Source organism: Cornus florida, unplaced genomic scaffold (assembly GCF_030987335.1).
Source record: "Cornus florida cultivar Cherokee Brave unplaced genomic scaffold, ASM3098733v1 CherokeeBrave_3.0.0_Hap2_Chr10, whole genome shotgun sequence".
NCBI lineage: Eukaryota > Viridiplantae > Streptophyta > Magnoliopsida > Cornales > Cornaceae > Cornus > Cornus florida.
Window position 1 is genome coordinate 97,664,750 of NW_026775580.1, and position 18,943 is coordinate 97,683,692.

Below are 18,943 nucleotides of genomic sequence, written 5' to 3' on the forward strand. Positions count from 1 at the left end.
CCTTGTTCTTACTTGGTCCTAATCAACTGAAACAGAATTATAGAATGAAAGTCTGACACTCAGGCTCTATCTAATTTTCTTATCCTTGTTATGATGGTTGATGAGGCATTACCAAATGTTATAGTTATTGGAGACATATGTTTATATTAACTTAAAATTATTCTATATCAAACTAGGAAATAAAAAAAAAAAAATTCTATACCAGCTAGGGTTCTGATGTTCCCCTTTCATGCTAGTTGTCACGCCAATTTGATCCTCATATTTTTTTCCCTTGAATTATTTTCTAATATTCAAGTCTGTTTTTGCACTTTTTCATTGTGAACTATATCAATCCCAACTACGGCAATACCTTATTTTCCTCATGAAGAAGTCCACTAATTGTTTCATTGATAGCATGTTTCCCTTATTAGAGCAGCATGGATAGAATCATAGAAGTCATAAAGAATTCTTGCATGAATCTATATCTTAAACAGCATACATCAGAATTATAATTTCCAACCAATTCCACCAACTACTTATCTTCCTATTAATCTTATTGATATCGAATTCAAAGCAGTATTTAGCAGATTGCGTCCAATTAATTACCTCTTCTTGCATTTGAGGTGCATTCAGACCTTTAACATTCTAGCTACCCATCACTGAGAAGGTTGAACTGATGGATTCTGCTAGTCTTCCCCTTGTAACTTGATCAGTTGCTGCCACCTGATCCTTCTTCCTTTGTGGTTGGGAGGCTTATTAGGCTCTGTTTAAGTATTCATATTTGTCAATTCAATCAATTGAAGCTTTATTAGTTATTATCACCAGAACAGACTCGATTGGTTTTGAGACCCGCCTCCATCTCCATGAGCTACTATACTTTCCTCTGCATTCTGCCCTTCAGCAATTTTTGCCTCTTCATTTTCAAATTGTTTATTCACTACTTAAGTATTATGCACCATTGTGTTAGTGGTTATCAGTCAGTGTGTACGGCTTGCTCCTCAACTATCTTCTCCTCAATATCAAGAGATTCATTCCCTACATCCTCAGCAAGAGAGGAGAGAGAATTCTAAGTATGGATGTTTAGATCATCTGATGTATCAGAATTGGATGTTATTCCTTTGCCCATGTGATTTCCCAAGTCCAACAAATCACCCTGTTAACAAGCCTTCCTTTTTCCTCAATGACCCAATTTTCAGAAACCTTAGGTTTAGAGCATCAATAGGTTTCTTTGGACATCGAGACACCAAGTGATTAATCCTCTTGCAATAAGAACAAAAAGGATTTGACAATCTACTCCATGAGCGAATATATTAGGTATTTCTGGCAATTCATCATGTACATCAACTTCCACCATGACCCAAATAAACTGACCCCTTTTATGCATATTTCATCCAAGGACAAAGGCTTCAAATAACTGGAGCAAATCTTTGACACAGCCCAAAGTCACTTTGCTATGTGAATGGGGAGACCATGAATTTTTAGCCATATTGGAACCTAACCATGATTGTCCTTATCTAGTTTCACTTTTTAAATCCACCATTTAATAATTATGGGTCACTCTTCATCCATGTGAAGCTGCTGTAAAATTCTTTCCAATTCTGCCCGTCTTTCAGTGAAATAACCTTCACTTCATTAGCCCAGCTACGTGAGATAAATGCTTTGAAGAAAGGTTTCTTCCCAATTGACATATTCTATAATTGAGTTCTTCCAATATTCAATCTCTTCTTCAACATCATCATCTGCTATAGTTATCCTTTTACCATTCCTGCAGTCTTAAAAATACAAGAGGACATAAGAGAATTTGGTGGAGTTGTCAAACAAACTCTGCCAAGAAGTACATGGAGGAGACCTTATCCAGGAATAGATGCTCCCGCCTACTAATGGGGATAGGTTTGACTCTCCTCAATGGTAATGTACTGTCTTCCTCAAAACGCTACTGATATCACCATAACACCATTAACCTAGCTTTCTCTAGTTTTTTTTTTTTTGTCCTTTCCTCTTTTAAATGGTAAGCATTGGACATTTGAACATTGGTGCAAATTACAATTTGGGTAAGTGTTGGGGTGTTGATGATTCAATAGACAGAGCATTTATAGTTACAAAGACTTAGTTGCCATTGGGAGTCTTGAGTTTCTCATGAGAATGGGTACTTGGTTATGCTACAATTTGGATAAGCGTCGGGATGTTGATAGTCAAATAGACAAAGCATGTATAGTTACAAAAAATTGGCTGCTGCTGGGACTGTTGAATGTCTTATGAGAATGGGTACTTGGTGATGCAACTTATCTAAAGAACTCATATGGGTCATGGTTTAATTTTTTATGGAACGTATTGGCTAATTTATTCTTGGTTGGGAGAAAGTTGAATGACTTTTGAGTTTGGCGTTGGTTTACTGTATTGTAAGAATGTTAATGAACTGACATACTTAAAAATTATTATAAAAACACATCCGAGGATGTATTCTGCAGTAAATTTCAATTGTTATGGGTTCATTGAGCAAAGTGAGGTGTTAAACTTTGTGGAGGTGTCTTAGTGGCCTAGATGCGGTTGTATACATGACCTTGTACAAACTATTTGATTGCAATAGCGAGTGACACATCTGCCTTTGGTTCATGTGAACAGCTAGTGAAATTAAGATGGTGTTGTAAACCAATGGAGAATTGCCATGTAATAGCTTACATGCGCATGGTAGCTCACTATAGGTAGCAAAGTTTAAGAAATGAAAGCTTCTCTAGATTCCATTGGGAGGCGAACGCCTTCGTAGCCCCAAGCGGTAGGGTTGCTCCCGTTATCCTTGGGAGCTCGGCTTCGAGCCTTTGCACTAAACCATTAACCCCTAACATTCTTGCCATGAAAAAAGAAGAAGATTCCATTGGGAGGTGAAAAAGTTGCTGTCTGGATGGAAGTAGGGTTGGTGATTTTGCTGTCAGGATGGAGATTGGTTTTGTTAATGATTGAAGTCACCACTACTTACTTATCAAAAAAAAAAGTCACCACTACTTCATTTCTTTTGTATTTATGGGCTTTTTGTAATCCCTGAACGGTGGTTGGGGAAAGTTAATTTTCTTTGATATGCCTTGTTACATAAGGAGGTATGTAGAAACTTAATTAAGGCAAAAGCTAGATCATGTTGCAAGTGGCAAATTTGCCAGGAGGAGGATTTTCTGCAATTTTATGAGTTGCTAAAATCCTTCTCATTTTGGATTGTGAGCCTCAAACCAACCCTGTTTCCTACTTTTAGCCTTTCCCTTGAATCAATATATACTTCGGTTGGCTTTCGTAATAGTACTGTGGTGGGAATCATGAATTAATTATTGAAGTATAGGATTTAAATATTGTTTAGATACACTGAATACAAATTTCCAAAAGCTATATTTGATTAAGAAAGCTTGTGAACAATTTCCTCTCTTTCTCTAGTTCCTATTGTTGTTAAAAGTAAAATGATCTCTTCTCTAGACCAGCCTTCATTTAGAAGTGAGACTGAGACGTTAAAGTTAATTCATTTATCTTCAATTTGCCAGTGACTTTTGGAATGGGTAAGTGATATTTGCGCTCCAAAAACACTACCCTTGCGCCCCCAACCTTGTTCTACTGAAAGGAAATGAGGGTGTTGCACTTTAGAATATTTCTAGGACGGAAGCCTCCTGTGTAGGTCATCCCTGTGTACGTCTGTTCCTCAGCAAGATCTCAAATCCAAGTTATCTTTTCAACCCTGCTCTTCTATGATTTTATTATTCTCTTTCCTAATGTTTTCATTTTCATTTAACAGACCCTACTCAAAAGGTTCAGATTCATAACATGCGGACAGCATCCACTTCATGCCGGAAGATGCTCTATATCAATGAAATAATAATTAAACTTGGAAGCCAAATGTTTCAGCCAACGAAGTCTGAAAGGGAGGAGACAAGGTAGACAAAAACTACAGTAATATATAAAATAAATAAATATTAAAGTATTTTTAATTCAAAAAAGAAAACAATGTGAAATAACAAAAATAAAGTAAGCATCCTCTCCTTTATCAAAAAGTCACCCTCCATCCTTGGCTCGATCTTCTCTTCCAATTATTTAACTCTTTCCATTTCTTTTGCAAGACTCCCTTTTTTGTGTCCGTCAATCCTTCTATGAGCTGCTGCTCTCATGAATTAACCTGATGAAGTGGGTGTTATGCCCACAAGGAGCCCACACATGTAGCTTGACTTATCGGTTATCACCGACGACATCTCGAATTATATGATAATCGGTAGTCTGAGGTAGCATCATCGGAAACTGCCTGTAGCCAGCTTCCATGCAATTATAAAAAATTGTAACGAGACAATATCATATTAATTTTATCTTACAACCATGTACATACATCAACCTATTCAAAGCAAAATACAACTTTCACGTATTCATCAACAAAACTGACTCGACTAGTCAGGTTTCCTTCAGATAAAACAAAAAAATAATCAGTAAAAAAAAAAAAAAAATGAAAGTTTTTATAAATATTAATAATGATATGTTGACCTAGTAGTTATTATCGGTAAATGTATGGCTGCAAATTTATATAACACGATAAAAATTTCACAAACTCAGTTTACCTGTGTGATGATATATTAAACATTTAAAATTCTTACATATAGCTCCCCAGCATCTGGATGAATAAACTCTTTCTAGGCGTGTCATGTCGTGTACAAATTAATGTTAAATGACTTCCTGTCATGACTCTGGATCTCGCAGCATCATTCAAAAAAATACATAAATAATAAACAAAGCTAGGAACACAATTTACCACACAGTAAGGATATTTTAGTTGAATATTTAAGTCATATACTTCGTATTCATGTGAAGAAGTCAAAATATAAGCCAAAGTATGGACTTCCATGTTTATCAGAATTCAGAACCTTAACCTCAATATAAAAGAACAAATCCATAAGCCAAAGTATGGACTTCCATGTTTATCAGAATTCAGAACCTTAACCTCAATATAAAAGAACAAATCCATAAACGAAGAAACTATTTTGCATAAGCAATGTTTTCGTTCAAAGTAGATTATTCATCAATACAGACATTCTATTCAACTGTCACCATCTCTATTTGATTCCTTAACAATTTTTTCAACAGAGGTGTGCAAATATATAGGTCTCTCTGAACCCTTAAATGTTCAGATAAAATATTTACTAAGGTACCAAAATTTTAAAAAAATGCTGAAAAGAGTGCTTGGATCAGTACAAAGTTAAAACATATTTTACCAGTATGATGAAGGGCTAGGTTATGCTTAATTCCAGCATATAATATCACCAAGGTAAAAAAGGGAACGAAGTGCTGGAGAGTACTCATTGTGCACTTGCTAACATCAGTACAATGTTCAAATTCTTGCATAATCTACCAATGTGACTAAGGGCTTGCTTTACTAGCTGTACTACCATAGGTCCCATGCAGCAAATGGTCACCGTGTCATCATCACGTGACAAATAAGATCCATCAGATGGGTCTCATAGCAGAACAAATTATGCAAAGTCTGAACCCTTTGACAAGATTATAAGTTTTATCACATTTATTCATGATATTCTCAGAATCTTTTCACCATCCAATGAAAATTTCTGGAATTGGAAGGTTAACCCACTAATATTTATTTTAATTTGAACAATTCATATCCCTATTAGTAAATCAAGTCTGCAATCTTATATAGTGATTCTGATTTGGGTTGTCTTGCAGCTTACCTGCTCCTCAAGGTAACATATAAATGATTTTGATCCAGCACATGGGTATATTAAGGGTATATTATTTGAGATAAACATTAGTTTTTATACTTTATTTATTTACATATTTATATCATGGGATTAACCTTACAGATCTAGACGAATTGAGATAAATTTTTTGAAACATGGAACTGTTAAAAACTATAAATGCAAGGTTAGAGACACCACTCAATGAAAGAACAAACCTATAACCGAAAAAGATGAAGATGAAGCAGCATCATGATCTAGACGAATTGAGTTCTAAAATCTGCTACATAAATTTGCCACTTCTAATTGCCCTCCCTTCTCCTCCTCTTTCTCATGGCATGCAAACAAAAATTTACTCCAATAATGGGTTAGAACAATCATGATGGATTTTTCCCATCTCCATTCTCCCATATACACTAATTTCACGTTGACTTCAGAAAGCCGGAAGCTGCTTTTTATCAAGGCCATTTAACTTTTCTTTACAATATGTTTTTTTTTGGTACCAAACCTACAAAAAAAAAAAAAAAATTACCCTAATCAAAATGCACTGTAAATAGAGAATACAGTATGTTTTCCAATATATTTTACAGTATATTACCAATTTTTAATAATTGATTCCAAGGCATTACTATTAGCGCGAGTGATGTGCAGTGGGTTTGCTCATGTAGAATGAGATTATATCATTATACTATACACGGACTGATTGAAAGAGGCAAATGATCAGAATCATATATGATTATACTATAAGAAAGTGATTACACAGTTTGTGATGTTGGGCTAGTTATTATTTGTGACTTCATCTTACATTTACTAGGAAATATCTATAGCATCCTTCAATATGCTACTGGTTTCATAATAGGTGTCATCTCTATATCTCGATTACATTTTCACTCCAAGCAGTGTACACAATTTATTGTTTACTGGAAGTTGTTCCTTATATAGAGGTTGAGACTTACAGTACTCTGTTTATGATAATATGAAAACATGTCAACTTTCATACTAGGATATATAAAGACTTGGACATGAAGAGAGAGAACAAAATATGGTTTTGGTTACTTACCCAGATGAAAGCAAGAGTCCAACCTCCAAAAAATGAATCTCAGTGACTTTTGATTTCTCATAGGGATGGACAAATTCAGCCATTCTGAAATGGTTGAGTTGTCAAGGCACATCACCAGTAATCACCACACGAGCAAATCCCATCCTTAAAGTGATGAAATCGGTTTATATCTCTGATAACAATTTCTCGCTGCACAAGTTTTGATATAAACTTAATTGCAGAGTGACAGTCACGGCATATACGAAGGTTTTTTATGATACGAATGGGGCTTCCAGATGGTGTCCTAACAAGACCAAAAGCTAGAGCTAATCTCTCACTGTGCACCCATAAGAGTCGTTCCTTGTCGTCATCCTCCACATCAAGTAAAATAACATCACAGTTAGGAACATAGCCTGCCTTCCTGCTTTTCATGTTGAACCACTCTAGCATCCCATAAATTAATTTAATGTCAGGGTGTGAAACATCCCCCACAGTGAAATAATGAACTGTCCCCTGGTTCTCAATCCAACTTAGTCCTGGTTCCTTCTTTACTCCTTTTTTCTTCATGCTTTTCCTAACATAAGCTACATTACCCCATCTTTTTGCCGTAGCATATATGTTTGACAGTAACACATAGGCTGCCTCATCATGGGGTTCCATCTCAAGCACATGCTGGGCAGAAGTCCTCGCAAGCTCAATGTCATTATGAATGATGCAAGCCCCAAGCAAAGAACGCCAAACCATGACACTAGGCTCAAATGGAATTTCCTCAATCAGCTTGGCAGCCTTTTTAAGATGGCCTAATCGCCCTAAAAGTCCTACCATACAAGTATAGTGCTCTATACAAGGTTCAATGGCATAATCACTTACCATTGAAGTAAAGTAAGCCTGCCCTCTATCTAACAATCCTGTGTTGCTGCACGCTGAAAGGACACCAACAAAAGTCAGCTCGTTTGGTTTAATCTCCATTTTCTGCATCCTATCAAACATTCTCAGAGCCTCATCACTCAAACCATGCATAGAGTACCCTGATATCATAGCATTCCATGAAACTACATCCCACTTGCTCATCATGTCAAATACTAAACGAGCATCCTTAATGCTCCCACACTTGGCATACATGTCTATCAAACCATTACAAACCGCTGCATCTTTGTCATAAGTGGTTTTAATAGTCAAGGAATGAATTTGAGTACCCGACTCCAAGGCTGCTAAGCTAGCACAAGCACGAAGAACACTAGAGTAGGTCACTTCGGTTGCCTGCACTCGGTCTTCAAGCATATTCAAAAACAGATTCAATGCTTTTTCCCCATCTCCTAACTGCACATAACCAACAATTATTGTGTTCCAAGTAACATCATTTTTACACACCGACCCCATAAATAGCTCCACCGAATTCTCCATCCTTCCACATTTGGCATAGACATCCATGAGGGCATTTGAAACAAATACATCTGAATCAAGACCAATTTTCAGTATGTTACAATGGATCTGCTTCCCCAAATCTAAACCCTCCATAGTTGCGCATGCTTGCAGAACACTAGCAAAAGTAAACTGATTAGGAATAACTAAAGATTGCCTCATCCTACAAAATAGTTCCACGGCCTCTTTGCTCCGGTTACTCTGAGAATATCTTGCAATCATGAAACTCCAATGAATCACATTATTTTTGGGAATCTCTTCAAATACTCGCCGAGCATCCTCGATGTCTCCACACTTGGTGTACATATCGAGCAGAGCAGCACTTACATAAGGATCCATCTCATAACGCATTTTTAGAGCACATCCATGAATGCTCTTTCCTATGTCAAAGGCCTCTAGGCCAAGACAAGCCTTAATAACACTTGAAAATGTAAAATTGTTCGGCTTTAACCCCACCATCCTCATTTGAGCAAAGAGTTCTACAGCAGCTTCAAAGAAATCATTTTCAGCACAGCAAGATACCATCCCAGTCCAAGAAACCATGTCCTTATGAATAATTCCATCAAATACTTCCCTAGCAATATCAACAAGACCACAAACAGCATAGGCATCAATAAGGGCAGTCCCAACAAAAGCATTGGAGTCATGACCGAGTTTATAAATGCATGCGTGAATGCTCGTAACTAACTCTGCCCACTCCATATTCACAAGCAATTTCAAAATTGTAGTAAAAACAAATGGGTTAAGCTCATGACCTTCTCTATGTAATCTCACAAATAATTCAATGGCCTCAATAAATCGAAGAGATTGCGTGCATCCTTGAATCAACGTAACAAACGAAATGGTGTTTCTCTCACCCATTTCATCGAACAACTTCAGTGCATCGAACAAGATATCCGATTTGACATACAGGTTGAGTAGAACATTCCACGCAAATAAATCCAAGCAACCACCTCTCTTCAGAATATCACAATGAAGGCCCTTTCCTGTGGTGGGATTGCAGTTTATGACACAACTTTGGAGCAAACTGGCGTACGCATGAGAATCGAACTCTGTAAAGCTCATGTGGTCTTGGGTGAGTTGGGCAGCTTGGGATGAGAACCCACATTGTGGGAAGCGAACCCAACCCCTGCCTTTACAATGGGTTGGCAATGTTCTACAACAAAGATATCTAATCATGCGATTCTTTTGATACTTTTGCCCAAAGAGAGTATAGTTGAGAAAACGATGGCCTATGACTATGAATGTTGCGTAAAATTTTCTCAAACATGTGTAAATGGGTAAAATTGAAAGAGCTTATTGCCCTTTTGGAGCTCATCTTCTCTTGAACTGCTGCAAAAATGAATACAAAATCCACATCTTTTAGTTGTCAGTCTAATGACTCCTCCATCACATAGGCTTTGAGTCACTGCGATCATACAAAATGAGGTCTTGATAAAACAAAGAACAAAAAACAAAAATGAGGCCGACTTTTTGGAACGACTCAAAGGTTGGAGAAATCGGCACGGCAGCTGGCTCTCTATAAATGTGACGCACCCAATTCAATAGTATCAGTGATAAAGATTTGACCTTCATTTAGGTTTTTATTTGTGGGACCCGTTCAAAAGACGGAGAAAAAAATTCATGTAAGTGGGCCCATCTCATCCCTATAAGTGGGGCCCACCTTACCCCCAAGCTAAATTTTTGATGGGGTCCGCCTCTGGGCCATACCGCGCACTGGTAATGTGGCTTTGCTCTTAAATATCAGAGCTCTATTGTAAAGAGGTAATGGTTCGTTGATTTGTTAACTCATTTGAATATATGAACTCTCTTGGCCAAATGTATCGGTCTAACTCCTCGTAAAATAACCCAGTTTAGATTGTTGAGCAATCAATCCATCTAGGTAGAAACATAAGCTTGGGTTGAGTTTATTAAAATCAAATGACTTGATAAAAATCTAAATTAATTTAGATTAATAATGCTTGGGAAAAAAATAATTTAGATAATACCAATTCAATTCAACTTTTAGCACAACTAAACAACATTTTAAGCACCAAGTAATTAGACAGGAGGATAAAAATCTATGGCAAAAAAAAAAAAAAGACAACAAGATTAACACACATCCTAGGGTGCAAATGCAATAATAACTACTATCATTTTCACAACTGCAAAGTAGTTTTTCGGTAGCACATATGGTTTTTTTCCCCTTATTCACACAGTTGACACAAAGTGGTATATATCAGCAACCATCCTGGACTATTTTTTTTTTAAATTTTTTTTATTGTAAATTCTTATTTAATTTCCAAAGCAAATGTAGAAAATAAGAGAATGCTTGAAAACCAATTATTGTTGCACACAAAGCACGTAAAAGAATCAGGCTTAACTTATTGCGAAGTAAGTTATCCCATCAAAGAAATACAAAGAATTAAAGCAACAAACTATAAAAAACACACATACCACTAGCAGAAAATTGCTACAAATATTTTCCCCAACACCTACAGATCTTTTATTTTTTATTTTTAGAAACAAATGACGGGAAAGTGTCCTACAAATTCGGTGTCAATTTTGAATAAAGAATTGCATACAGAAATCGAAAATATAATCAATTGCAGAGGATCACCAAGCAAAAATTATAATAAAAAGACGTTGCATTAAAAAGGAAGGAAAATAGAAGGAAGAAAAAATAAAAATCGGGGAAAAAGAACTTCATATCACCACACGAGCATATTTCACACCTAAGAAATAGCATATTTCACATCATGATTTTCAATCTGCACTACTGGTACAATAATCCCAGACAAATGTCTTATTTATCTCCACACACACACATAAAAAATAATAGTAATAATAATAAAAAAAATATATATATATATATATATATATATATATTCCATGATAGAGACGACAGGGTAATATGCGAACTATCCGAGTCCATCAGCACCTAATATGGATCATTCAGTCTACCAAGGAAACACAATTTCAATGAACATATGCTGACAGCTTTAGCTTGCTCATTTTTGGGCATTAGCCTTTAAGGTGTGCTTCTACATCCCTTGAATTGAATGACAAACCAAGCCTGAAAAAAAATATATATATATCTATAATCTCTAGTAAAAATAATAAACTTTAGCAGGCCAAGTAATATGGTAAAATCACTTCCCTAAAGGCCTCAATGTCATAAAATTAAATTGACACACCATAACAAAACTTAATATATGGAAAGCAAATTAAACTGTGATGCTGCTGCTGAATAGCTATGATAACAAGTGTCTAAAAGAATATAAAACTAGCATGAAGCAACAGGTATATGGATATGCTAAAATTATGGCCTATATATATAGCAGCACAACACTGACATATACATCATTACAGAACTGGTCTCACCAATCCAAGCCCTCAAAAAGGCCTTCTCCTTTTATGGCAGAAGTTTTGAAAATGGCCCACTGGCGGTTTTTAATTTTGTGCAACTCTAAGGCCTCGGTCATTGCAGCATCATCAAGTGCACCAGGAAGATCCTGTAGAACAAAAACGAAAGGACATGTACATGACCCCAAAATGAGAAAGGAATCAATTTTCTTTATGACTTTAAGAAGAAAAAAAAAATTAGGACAACCGAGTGCTGCATTGCAGAAGGTTTTGCTGCTTGCAGATCAATCTATATTCTATAAGCATCCAAAGCATTAAAAAGTTGCACATTGCTTTCAAAGCAGCCAAAGCTGCTCTGACAATAGGCTAACATTAAATGTTGTTGGAACAATATAATGTATTAATTCCTCCAACTCCAAATATATCAGAGAATAATCAACAGGTGGTATACAAACCTGTTTGTTTGGAAAAATGAGGACAACGGCACCTTTCAACTCTTACTCCTGACAAAAAGGCACAAAAAAATTGAGTTCACATTATGAAATATCATGGACGGGCAAGATAATTAGAAGCGTTAAATCCAGGCAGGGTGGGCAGTAGATGTACCTAGGTCTGCAAATGAACTGAGTCGAGGCTTGGCTCGTTCGTTTTGTGGGCTCAGCTTGGTATCGTGACGAGCTCAGAAAGTTGAACTCGGGCTCGGCTCGGCACTATTTTGAAAAGCTTGGGCTCAGTTCATTTAATAACAAAAGTTTTCGGGCTCGATTTGAGCTCCTGTTCAATATCGTTTTGACTTGTTTATGAACTTATACGAGCCTACACAAGCCTATATTCAAAAACCTATACAAGCCTATGTCTATGAACTTGTTCATTAACCCAATACGAGCCTATATTCAGAAACATATACGAGCCTACACAAGTTTATATTGACGAGCCTAAACGAGCCGAGCCCAATGTTGCTCAGGATCGGTTTGTTTACTAAACGAGTCTAGAAATCGAGCTCGAGCTCGGCTTGTTCGCTTAACAAATGAGTCCGAGCTGAGCCCAAGTTGTTCATGAACAGCTCGGTTCAATTGCAGCCCTAGATGTAATTCCATTGTTTAATAGAAAAGGAGAAGGGAAAATGGAAACAGAACAGACAGCCTACAAAATATGTTAAAATGAACCAAATATATTTTCAAAAAACATGACAGGAGGAAATTTTAAGCAGCCAAAAGTGTCCAGGTACAGAATTACTGGCCTCTAATCCAGATATAGAATTTTACTGCTTCCAAAGTAATTGTTCTCATAATCTAAACAATCATAAAAAATTTAGTTGCTCACAACTCATATTTAAATTATTTAACATTAAATTACTTATGATTATATATATAGTATGAGTTTATATATATACTGAAATTGACATCTGTAAAACAAATTTCAACTACACATGGTAAGAAAATAAATAAAATAGAAAAATAAGAACCCCCATTAGACCAGCGATCTTCTTAAGAAATTATCACATGCATAAACCAGCATTCAATTGTACCTCCGAAATTGCATGAAACTCCTCTTTGGCAATCACCAGCCTATCAGTATCACTTGAATCAACAACGTAGATTATGGATTGAGTATTTGGAAAATAACATCTCCAATATGGCCTAAGGCAACCAAAAGAACCAAATCATGGACTCGATTTTATTTATTTATTTATTAGTTTTTCTTGTTTAGAGGAAGGGGATATTATTGAATTCCAAAGAAGCCCTTTAGAACAATTAAAAATTTCCAAAGAGGATTTCCAAATCATCGGGTCCACTCAGCTTCTACCTAGGTCCGTCACTGGCATTTAACATCTCAACGAAAGAACAACCTCCAGAAAGCAAAAATGATCTACAACTCATAGCGGTCAAATCTACTTTTTCCTATATGCATTACAACTTTTGCACACATCCAGTTCTCCTTCAATTTTATCATTATCATTGAAATAAATCACGAAAATTATCTCATCCTTCATTCTATTTTATTGCATGACGTTTTCAGGTATTTATGATCCATTTGACACAAAGAATGAGATGAGGATAGAAGTAAAGGGAAGGACGTGACATGTTCCATTGTCTGGGGAGAGGGAAGAAACAGGAGGTTTTGAAATTTTACGCCAATACACAAGCGCAAGTTTTAGAGAAGGGCAATAATGTCACTTCACATTTAGATGGTTGAAAAATGAAGCTGGAAGGAAAGCCTTATCCATCCTTCCTTCCCTTTCATCTTCCTCTCTCTTATACCAAACAACAGAAACTTGCTTCATCTTCCCACCACCCAAAAAAAATCAAAAATAAAAAAATACTCTTCCTTCCCTCCTACCAAACAAAGGCTTAGAGTTGAGATAAACCTCATTTATTTGCAAATTTAAATCCAGTTGTCTTAGTACTTCAACTATTTTTATTACCGCAAGACTAATTCGTTCTATCCATTTTAAAAAATTTACTTCATTCAATCACATTTTAAATAAAAAAAATTAGCAAAAGAAATTGATAGGGAAAAATATAAACCTACCCTACTGTCTCGATAAGAAATCAAATTTGACGTGGTTCAACAAGTAAGAATAATCCTACTATAACTAGAGGGGGTCAAAAGAATTAAATCATATCCCGACAAATTTGGTAATAAATCTCCTATGATTTCACACAAGCGGAAGATAAGGTCAACCATCGATATCAAAAACTATTATTGATCCCTGCCTTCTTTTTAGACCTCCGTGACTAATTTGATCGTCGGAGAGCTCTTGGCAAGTACCACGAGCTCTTGGCAAGCACCACACCGGTGCTGTCAAGGTTCATCGATCTTGTCCTCTCTTCCTTGCTGGAAAAGGATATCGTATCGGACTGCGCGAATTTCAGCCTCAACAGAAATAATATATAAAGCTCCAAGTAATCCTCACATGTTATTATACCATTTTTAATTCTCAGCATTCTATAATGTTCCATACTTCCTAGTTGGGCTGCATTATTCTCACATTTTGGTATATTAGGCATTATTTCTAATTGCATCCCATGTGCAACAAAGATCATGAACTCCACCATTAAGTAGTAAACATTTCAGATCAAAAGAAGGCATCATCTTCTAAAGGAAGATATAGAATTTGTGTGAAAAAAGGCCAGCAAGGCTATTGGTATTACTATTTAGAAAGACCTGAGGAGAATTACACGAGTCTATGAGGCTCAAATTAACGTACATGACGACGAAAATAATTTTATAAAAACCATCCATTATATGCTTCACAGCAGAAAATGGAACAATTATATAAACTGAACTTTTTTCCCACAAGTTCAGGATTAGGATGGTAGGCTACTCACAAATCCCTATCAAAATATCCATCAAAGTAGAAGGTGAAGATACATTGTCGAACCCCTGGTATAAAGTTGAAGGAAGGTGATACTACTGTTACCGGGAGGATCGTACACCAATTCAGTGAATAAACATTCTTTTGTTATCATCGATAAGGTATACAGGCATGCAGAGATTTTTTAAAGAGGTGTGAATGGATTATATGCCATAAAAAGAGGTCACAATTATTCAGGAAAAAATAAAATTAAAGAGGTCACATTGCACGCATATAGCTGATTCATTTCATGTATCTCAATAAATTCCAGCAGCATCTTACGAAGAATTGGAAGCGAAACAGCATTAGAACTCAAGACTCAGATCAACTGCCAAAATAATTGTAGGATTGCTCGTCATGGACAAGGCAAATAGGTGACAGATAATTAACTAAGCAACAGAAATGCAGCAAAGAAACTCTCCAATGAGATGAATGAGAAAAAAGGTGAACTTATATTCATACACAAATGAGCGCTGTCAACCTATGCTTGCAATGTGACCTCTTTAATTTACACACCTGTATCATCAATAAACAGTATTAGAACAAGAAATTGACGTGACTTTTATTTTGTTTTATAGAACTACTGACCAAACTGAAAAATAAATTTAATGAAACAAACCATTTGAAAATTCCCAGTTTCCCACTGCAACAAGAAAAGTGAAAATCAATAGTACAAATTCTCCATAATTAATGATAAACCAATTAATACAGATGACAATATTTTTTTATATATATGACCAAAAATAAGATATCAATATTGATTTTTACATAAAAATGGGTTTAGTGGCCCATATTTACCCATATATTGAGTCAAAGCACCATAGTTTCCCTAAAATATGTTTGACCCAAGAGCTGAGGTGGCACTTGAAAAAATACTGTTTCATATTTGTGTGGTCTAAAATACCCTTTTCCCTATTTTATTTGTTGCACATGAAAAAGTACATGGGCATCACGCCCAATCGCCCCACCACATCCGGCGCCGGCGCCACCACCTCCACCTTCATGTCGCTGAACATACACATGCTCTTCACGGCGACGAACAACAACAAGGTGGGGATCAAGTACGGTGAGTCGAGGTTCAACGCGATGTACCGCACAGCATGAAGCAAGTGGAGACGACGGTGGCCGTCGTTCGGGTCAACCTTTTGCAGGCGTGCACGAATGAGAGAATTCGGTCAGGGCTCCAAAGTTAAAATGTATTGGACAAGGGCATTTTAGGCAACACATAAATAAGAAAAAGGGTATTTTAGACCACACAAATATGAAACAGTATTTTTTCATGTGCTACCTCAGCTTTTGGGTCAAACACATTTTAGGAAAACTATAATGCTTTGACTCAATGTATGGGTAAATATGGGCCACTAAGCTCATTTTTATGTAAAAATCCCTATGACAGACCATAAATTGCAAGTGACTATTACTCCGTGTCACGCCAATCAACTGGTCAGAACAAGATCTGCCACCAACGTGAAATCAATCTGATACCCATTAACGAAGGAAATTGATTATCAGTGATAAGAGAGAGTCAAAAACAAGTTAATAGACAAATGTACTTCTCTAGACCTTTACCCATAAATAAGGAAATGATAAAATGGATATATTTTCGAATTTCAATTTTCTACCAAAACCAAAATCTACAAACACGGACCTTAAGTGATAAACATTTGATGTGGTGAGTCTCTGTGTTGGCTTGCTTCTAATTCTAAACTTCTAATGAGCCCCGTTAACTGGATTTCATGATGACTTTTTTTATTTTTTGGTAGTCATTACAACAAAGACTACTAGCTTTCTGAGGAAGCTTTTAACGGACTTGCAACTAAAGATGTATCCCTGAAGAACACGTGCAATATTCTAAAAAGTGCACCCAAAATTCCAAAATCTAAATAAAATAAAGAAGAATCCTGATACATCTTCCGACTTCAACACCGAAATATCTTTCAAATGAGATGTGGCGTGCCATGACATTCCATAAATCATGCCACGACGCACTTTTACTTTCTCTTTCTGAAAGACCCGACTGCAAAAAAAAATCTATTTCTCAATTTATTCTTCAAAGTTTAGATCTAAAAACGTCGTGTTTGAGATTTTTTGATCTGTTTGTATTGCGTAGTGATAGTAAATGTGGGGAATCTGATTGAAAATTTGATGGTGGTGGTGGTTGAAGATGACAAATAGAGAGAGAGGCGAGACAAATGGGCTTATAGAGAAGAAAGGTACAGCTTGATGGGTTCCGCCGCCGCCCACTTCCTTGGTCACGGTTCAGTTCGCATACACGACAGTGAGTGCCGAATCTTGCAGGTTAACTCCGCGGCCCGCCGATTCATCGCCGCCATTGTTGTAACATGGTGAGACACACACACACACATATATATATCTGTAAGAGAACCGCAATTCTCCATGGTGGGTGGTTGCCGCTGTGGTGTTGAAGGAGAAGGAGACGGAGAGTATAGCTATGCTCCTCATTTGGTCGATGAAGCTTGTCGGAAAAATTCAGTTCGGAAACACTGGCTTCATCGTCCATAGCTTTGAGTTTTAACTTCATATTTTCTATTCTTTCAGTTTTTTTTTTTTATTTAAAAAATTTAATAATTAATGAATGGAAACAAATGTGAGCTGTGCAAGCCATTTTAAGGTTATCGTTCTTGAGCTTAATAACAATGTGAGTCCATGACACTTGCAAGGAAAACAATAAAAAAAATAGTTAAAACTTTCAGTCAAAAACATAGTCCTAGATTATGATCATCCTTCACCAACCAACATCAGAACCTAAAAAACATTCTGAAAAAATTTGGGGAGTAATTTTTGTAGCAGAAGAGATCACATTTTCCAAAAATAGCGTCACTGGTTGATCTCTTCATTCAATCAATTAGTTCAGCACATATGAGATCGCAACTCCAAACCAAGTGCCAAAACATGAAACCATTCCTTTGGCATAACATTGATCTTTCAGCAATGCTATTTATGATAGGGTTGATTCCTCAAATATGATTATTCGACTAATAAAGTTCCAATGAGTTAGGATGGTTGACTTGTCCAGATAATTATCAATAACCTAACATCCATTGCCACAAGGATAAAATCTAAATCTGCTTCTCAAATCCAAAGGACTGGCATATATCAATTCCGGACCAATATCTATCAAAATCGTGGTTGAATGACAGCAGTTGAGCTAACATTTCCAGTAAATTTTAATAACCAGTACACACTAATCAAAACTCAATGCAATGCAACGTAATTGTTTGCTACCATTAATCAAAGAACCATGATGAGATTTCCTTCAATATTCTGCCAAAAACATACGTAGTATAAAATATATAAAAAGATCATTGAGTAAATAATTGGCATACCCATATCCCAAACTTGAAACTTTATGTTGTTGTATTGCACTGTTTCCACATTCAACCCAATTGCTGCATCAAAAAATATACACACAAGGATAAGTCTAAACCTCCAGAAAGTCGGGTAAGATCAATCTGAGAATAAAAGAAATTATGCTCGATTTGGGTGGTGAGAAATTTTTTTTTCCTTTTCTTAACAAGTATGATAGACCGATCAAAAATCTTATATTAGATCAGTACTAATGTAGAATCTAGTTTTCAAAATCAGCTCAAATTAGAATTAATCAAAGAGAGCTTAAAACTTCCAGACAAAATATTCATGGAAAGGCAGGCAAAGCTCTACACTAATAAAGTTATGAAGAGAAGATTAACAGCAATTACGAGAAATCCAGGTCCATTTGTTTTGTGCAGAAGAATGATAAACGGAATAATCAGTAAACAATGATGTAATGCGCATTAGCCCAAAAAGCAACAGCTGAAGCACAACAGAGGAAAAGGAAGTCTTCCATATACCTCTTAACCAAAATGAAGGTGTCAATGCCATATCATCAAAATTCGGCACATCAAAGAGAGCATGTATTCCAAAGGCTCTGTAAATTAGCTCCAAATCATGCAATAACAGTAGGATTGAGACCATGTGCAGCTCTCCCCCAAGTCCACTGATCTCTAAGTTCTTCTCTCTACACTATTTCATATAAACCAACAAAACTATAATCACAAAAGAAATGAATTCCCTAAGAACATAGTATGTCAGTAG

The 18,943-nt window shown here is 36.2% G+C and overlaps 1 protein-coding gene and 1 pseudogene across 3 annotated transcripts; both read right to left on the reverse strand.

The window, feature by feature from the left end:
* Nucleotides 1-3,888: 3,888 nt before the first annotated feature.
* On the reverse strand, nucleotides 3,889-9,721 carry LOC132276169 (putative pentatricopeptide repeat-containing protein At5g13230, mitochondrial). 3 transcript variants are annotated; one of them, XM_059777484.1, is made up of 2 exons: nucleotides 6,745-9,721; nucleotides 3,889-4,249 (listed from the first exon to the last, which is right to left on the reverse strand). In XM_059777484.1, exon 1 carries the CDS (start codon nucleotides 9,322-9,324, stop codon nucleotides 6,856-6,858), a length of 2,469 nt encoding a protein of 822 aa, XP_059633467.1. In that variant the 5' UTR covers nucleotides 9,325-9,721; the 3' UTR covers nucleotides 3,889-4,249; nucleotides 6,745-6,855. The 3 variants fall into 3 exon arrangements, with proteins under 3 accessions (XP_059633467.1, XP_059633466.1, XP_059633465.1); XM_059777483.1 differs by having other exon boundaries at nucleotides 3,889-4,682; XM_059777482.1 differs by having other exon boundaries at nucleotides 3,889-6,192.
* Nucleotides 9,722-11,504: 1,783 nt separating this feature from the next.
* LOC132278200 (ADP-ribosylation factor 1-like) lies at nucleotides 11,505-18,823 on the reverse strand (annotated as a pseudogene).
* Nucleotides 18,824-18,943: the final 120 nt, after the last annotated feature.

What these genes read in the sequence shown, in the direction of transcription:
- LOC132276169 (XM_059777484.1), bottom strand. Translation starts at nt 9,324, where the DNA reads ATGATTAGATATCTTTGTTGTAGAACATTGCCAACCCATTGTAAAGGC.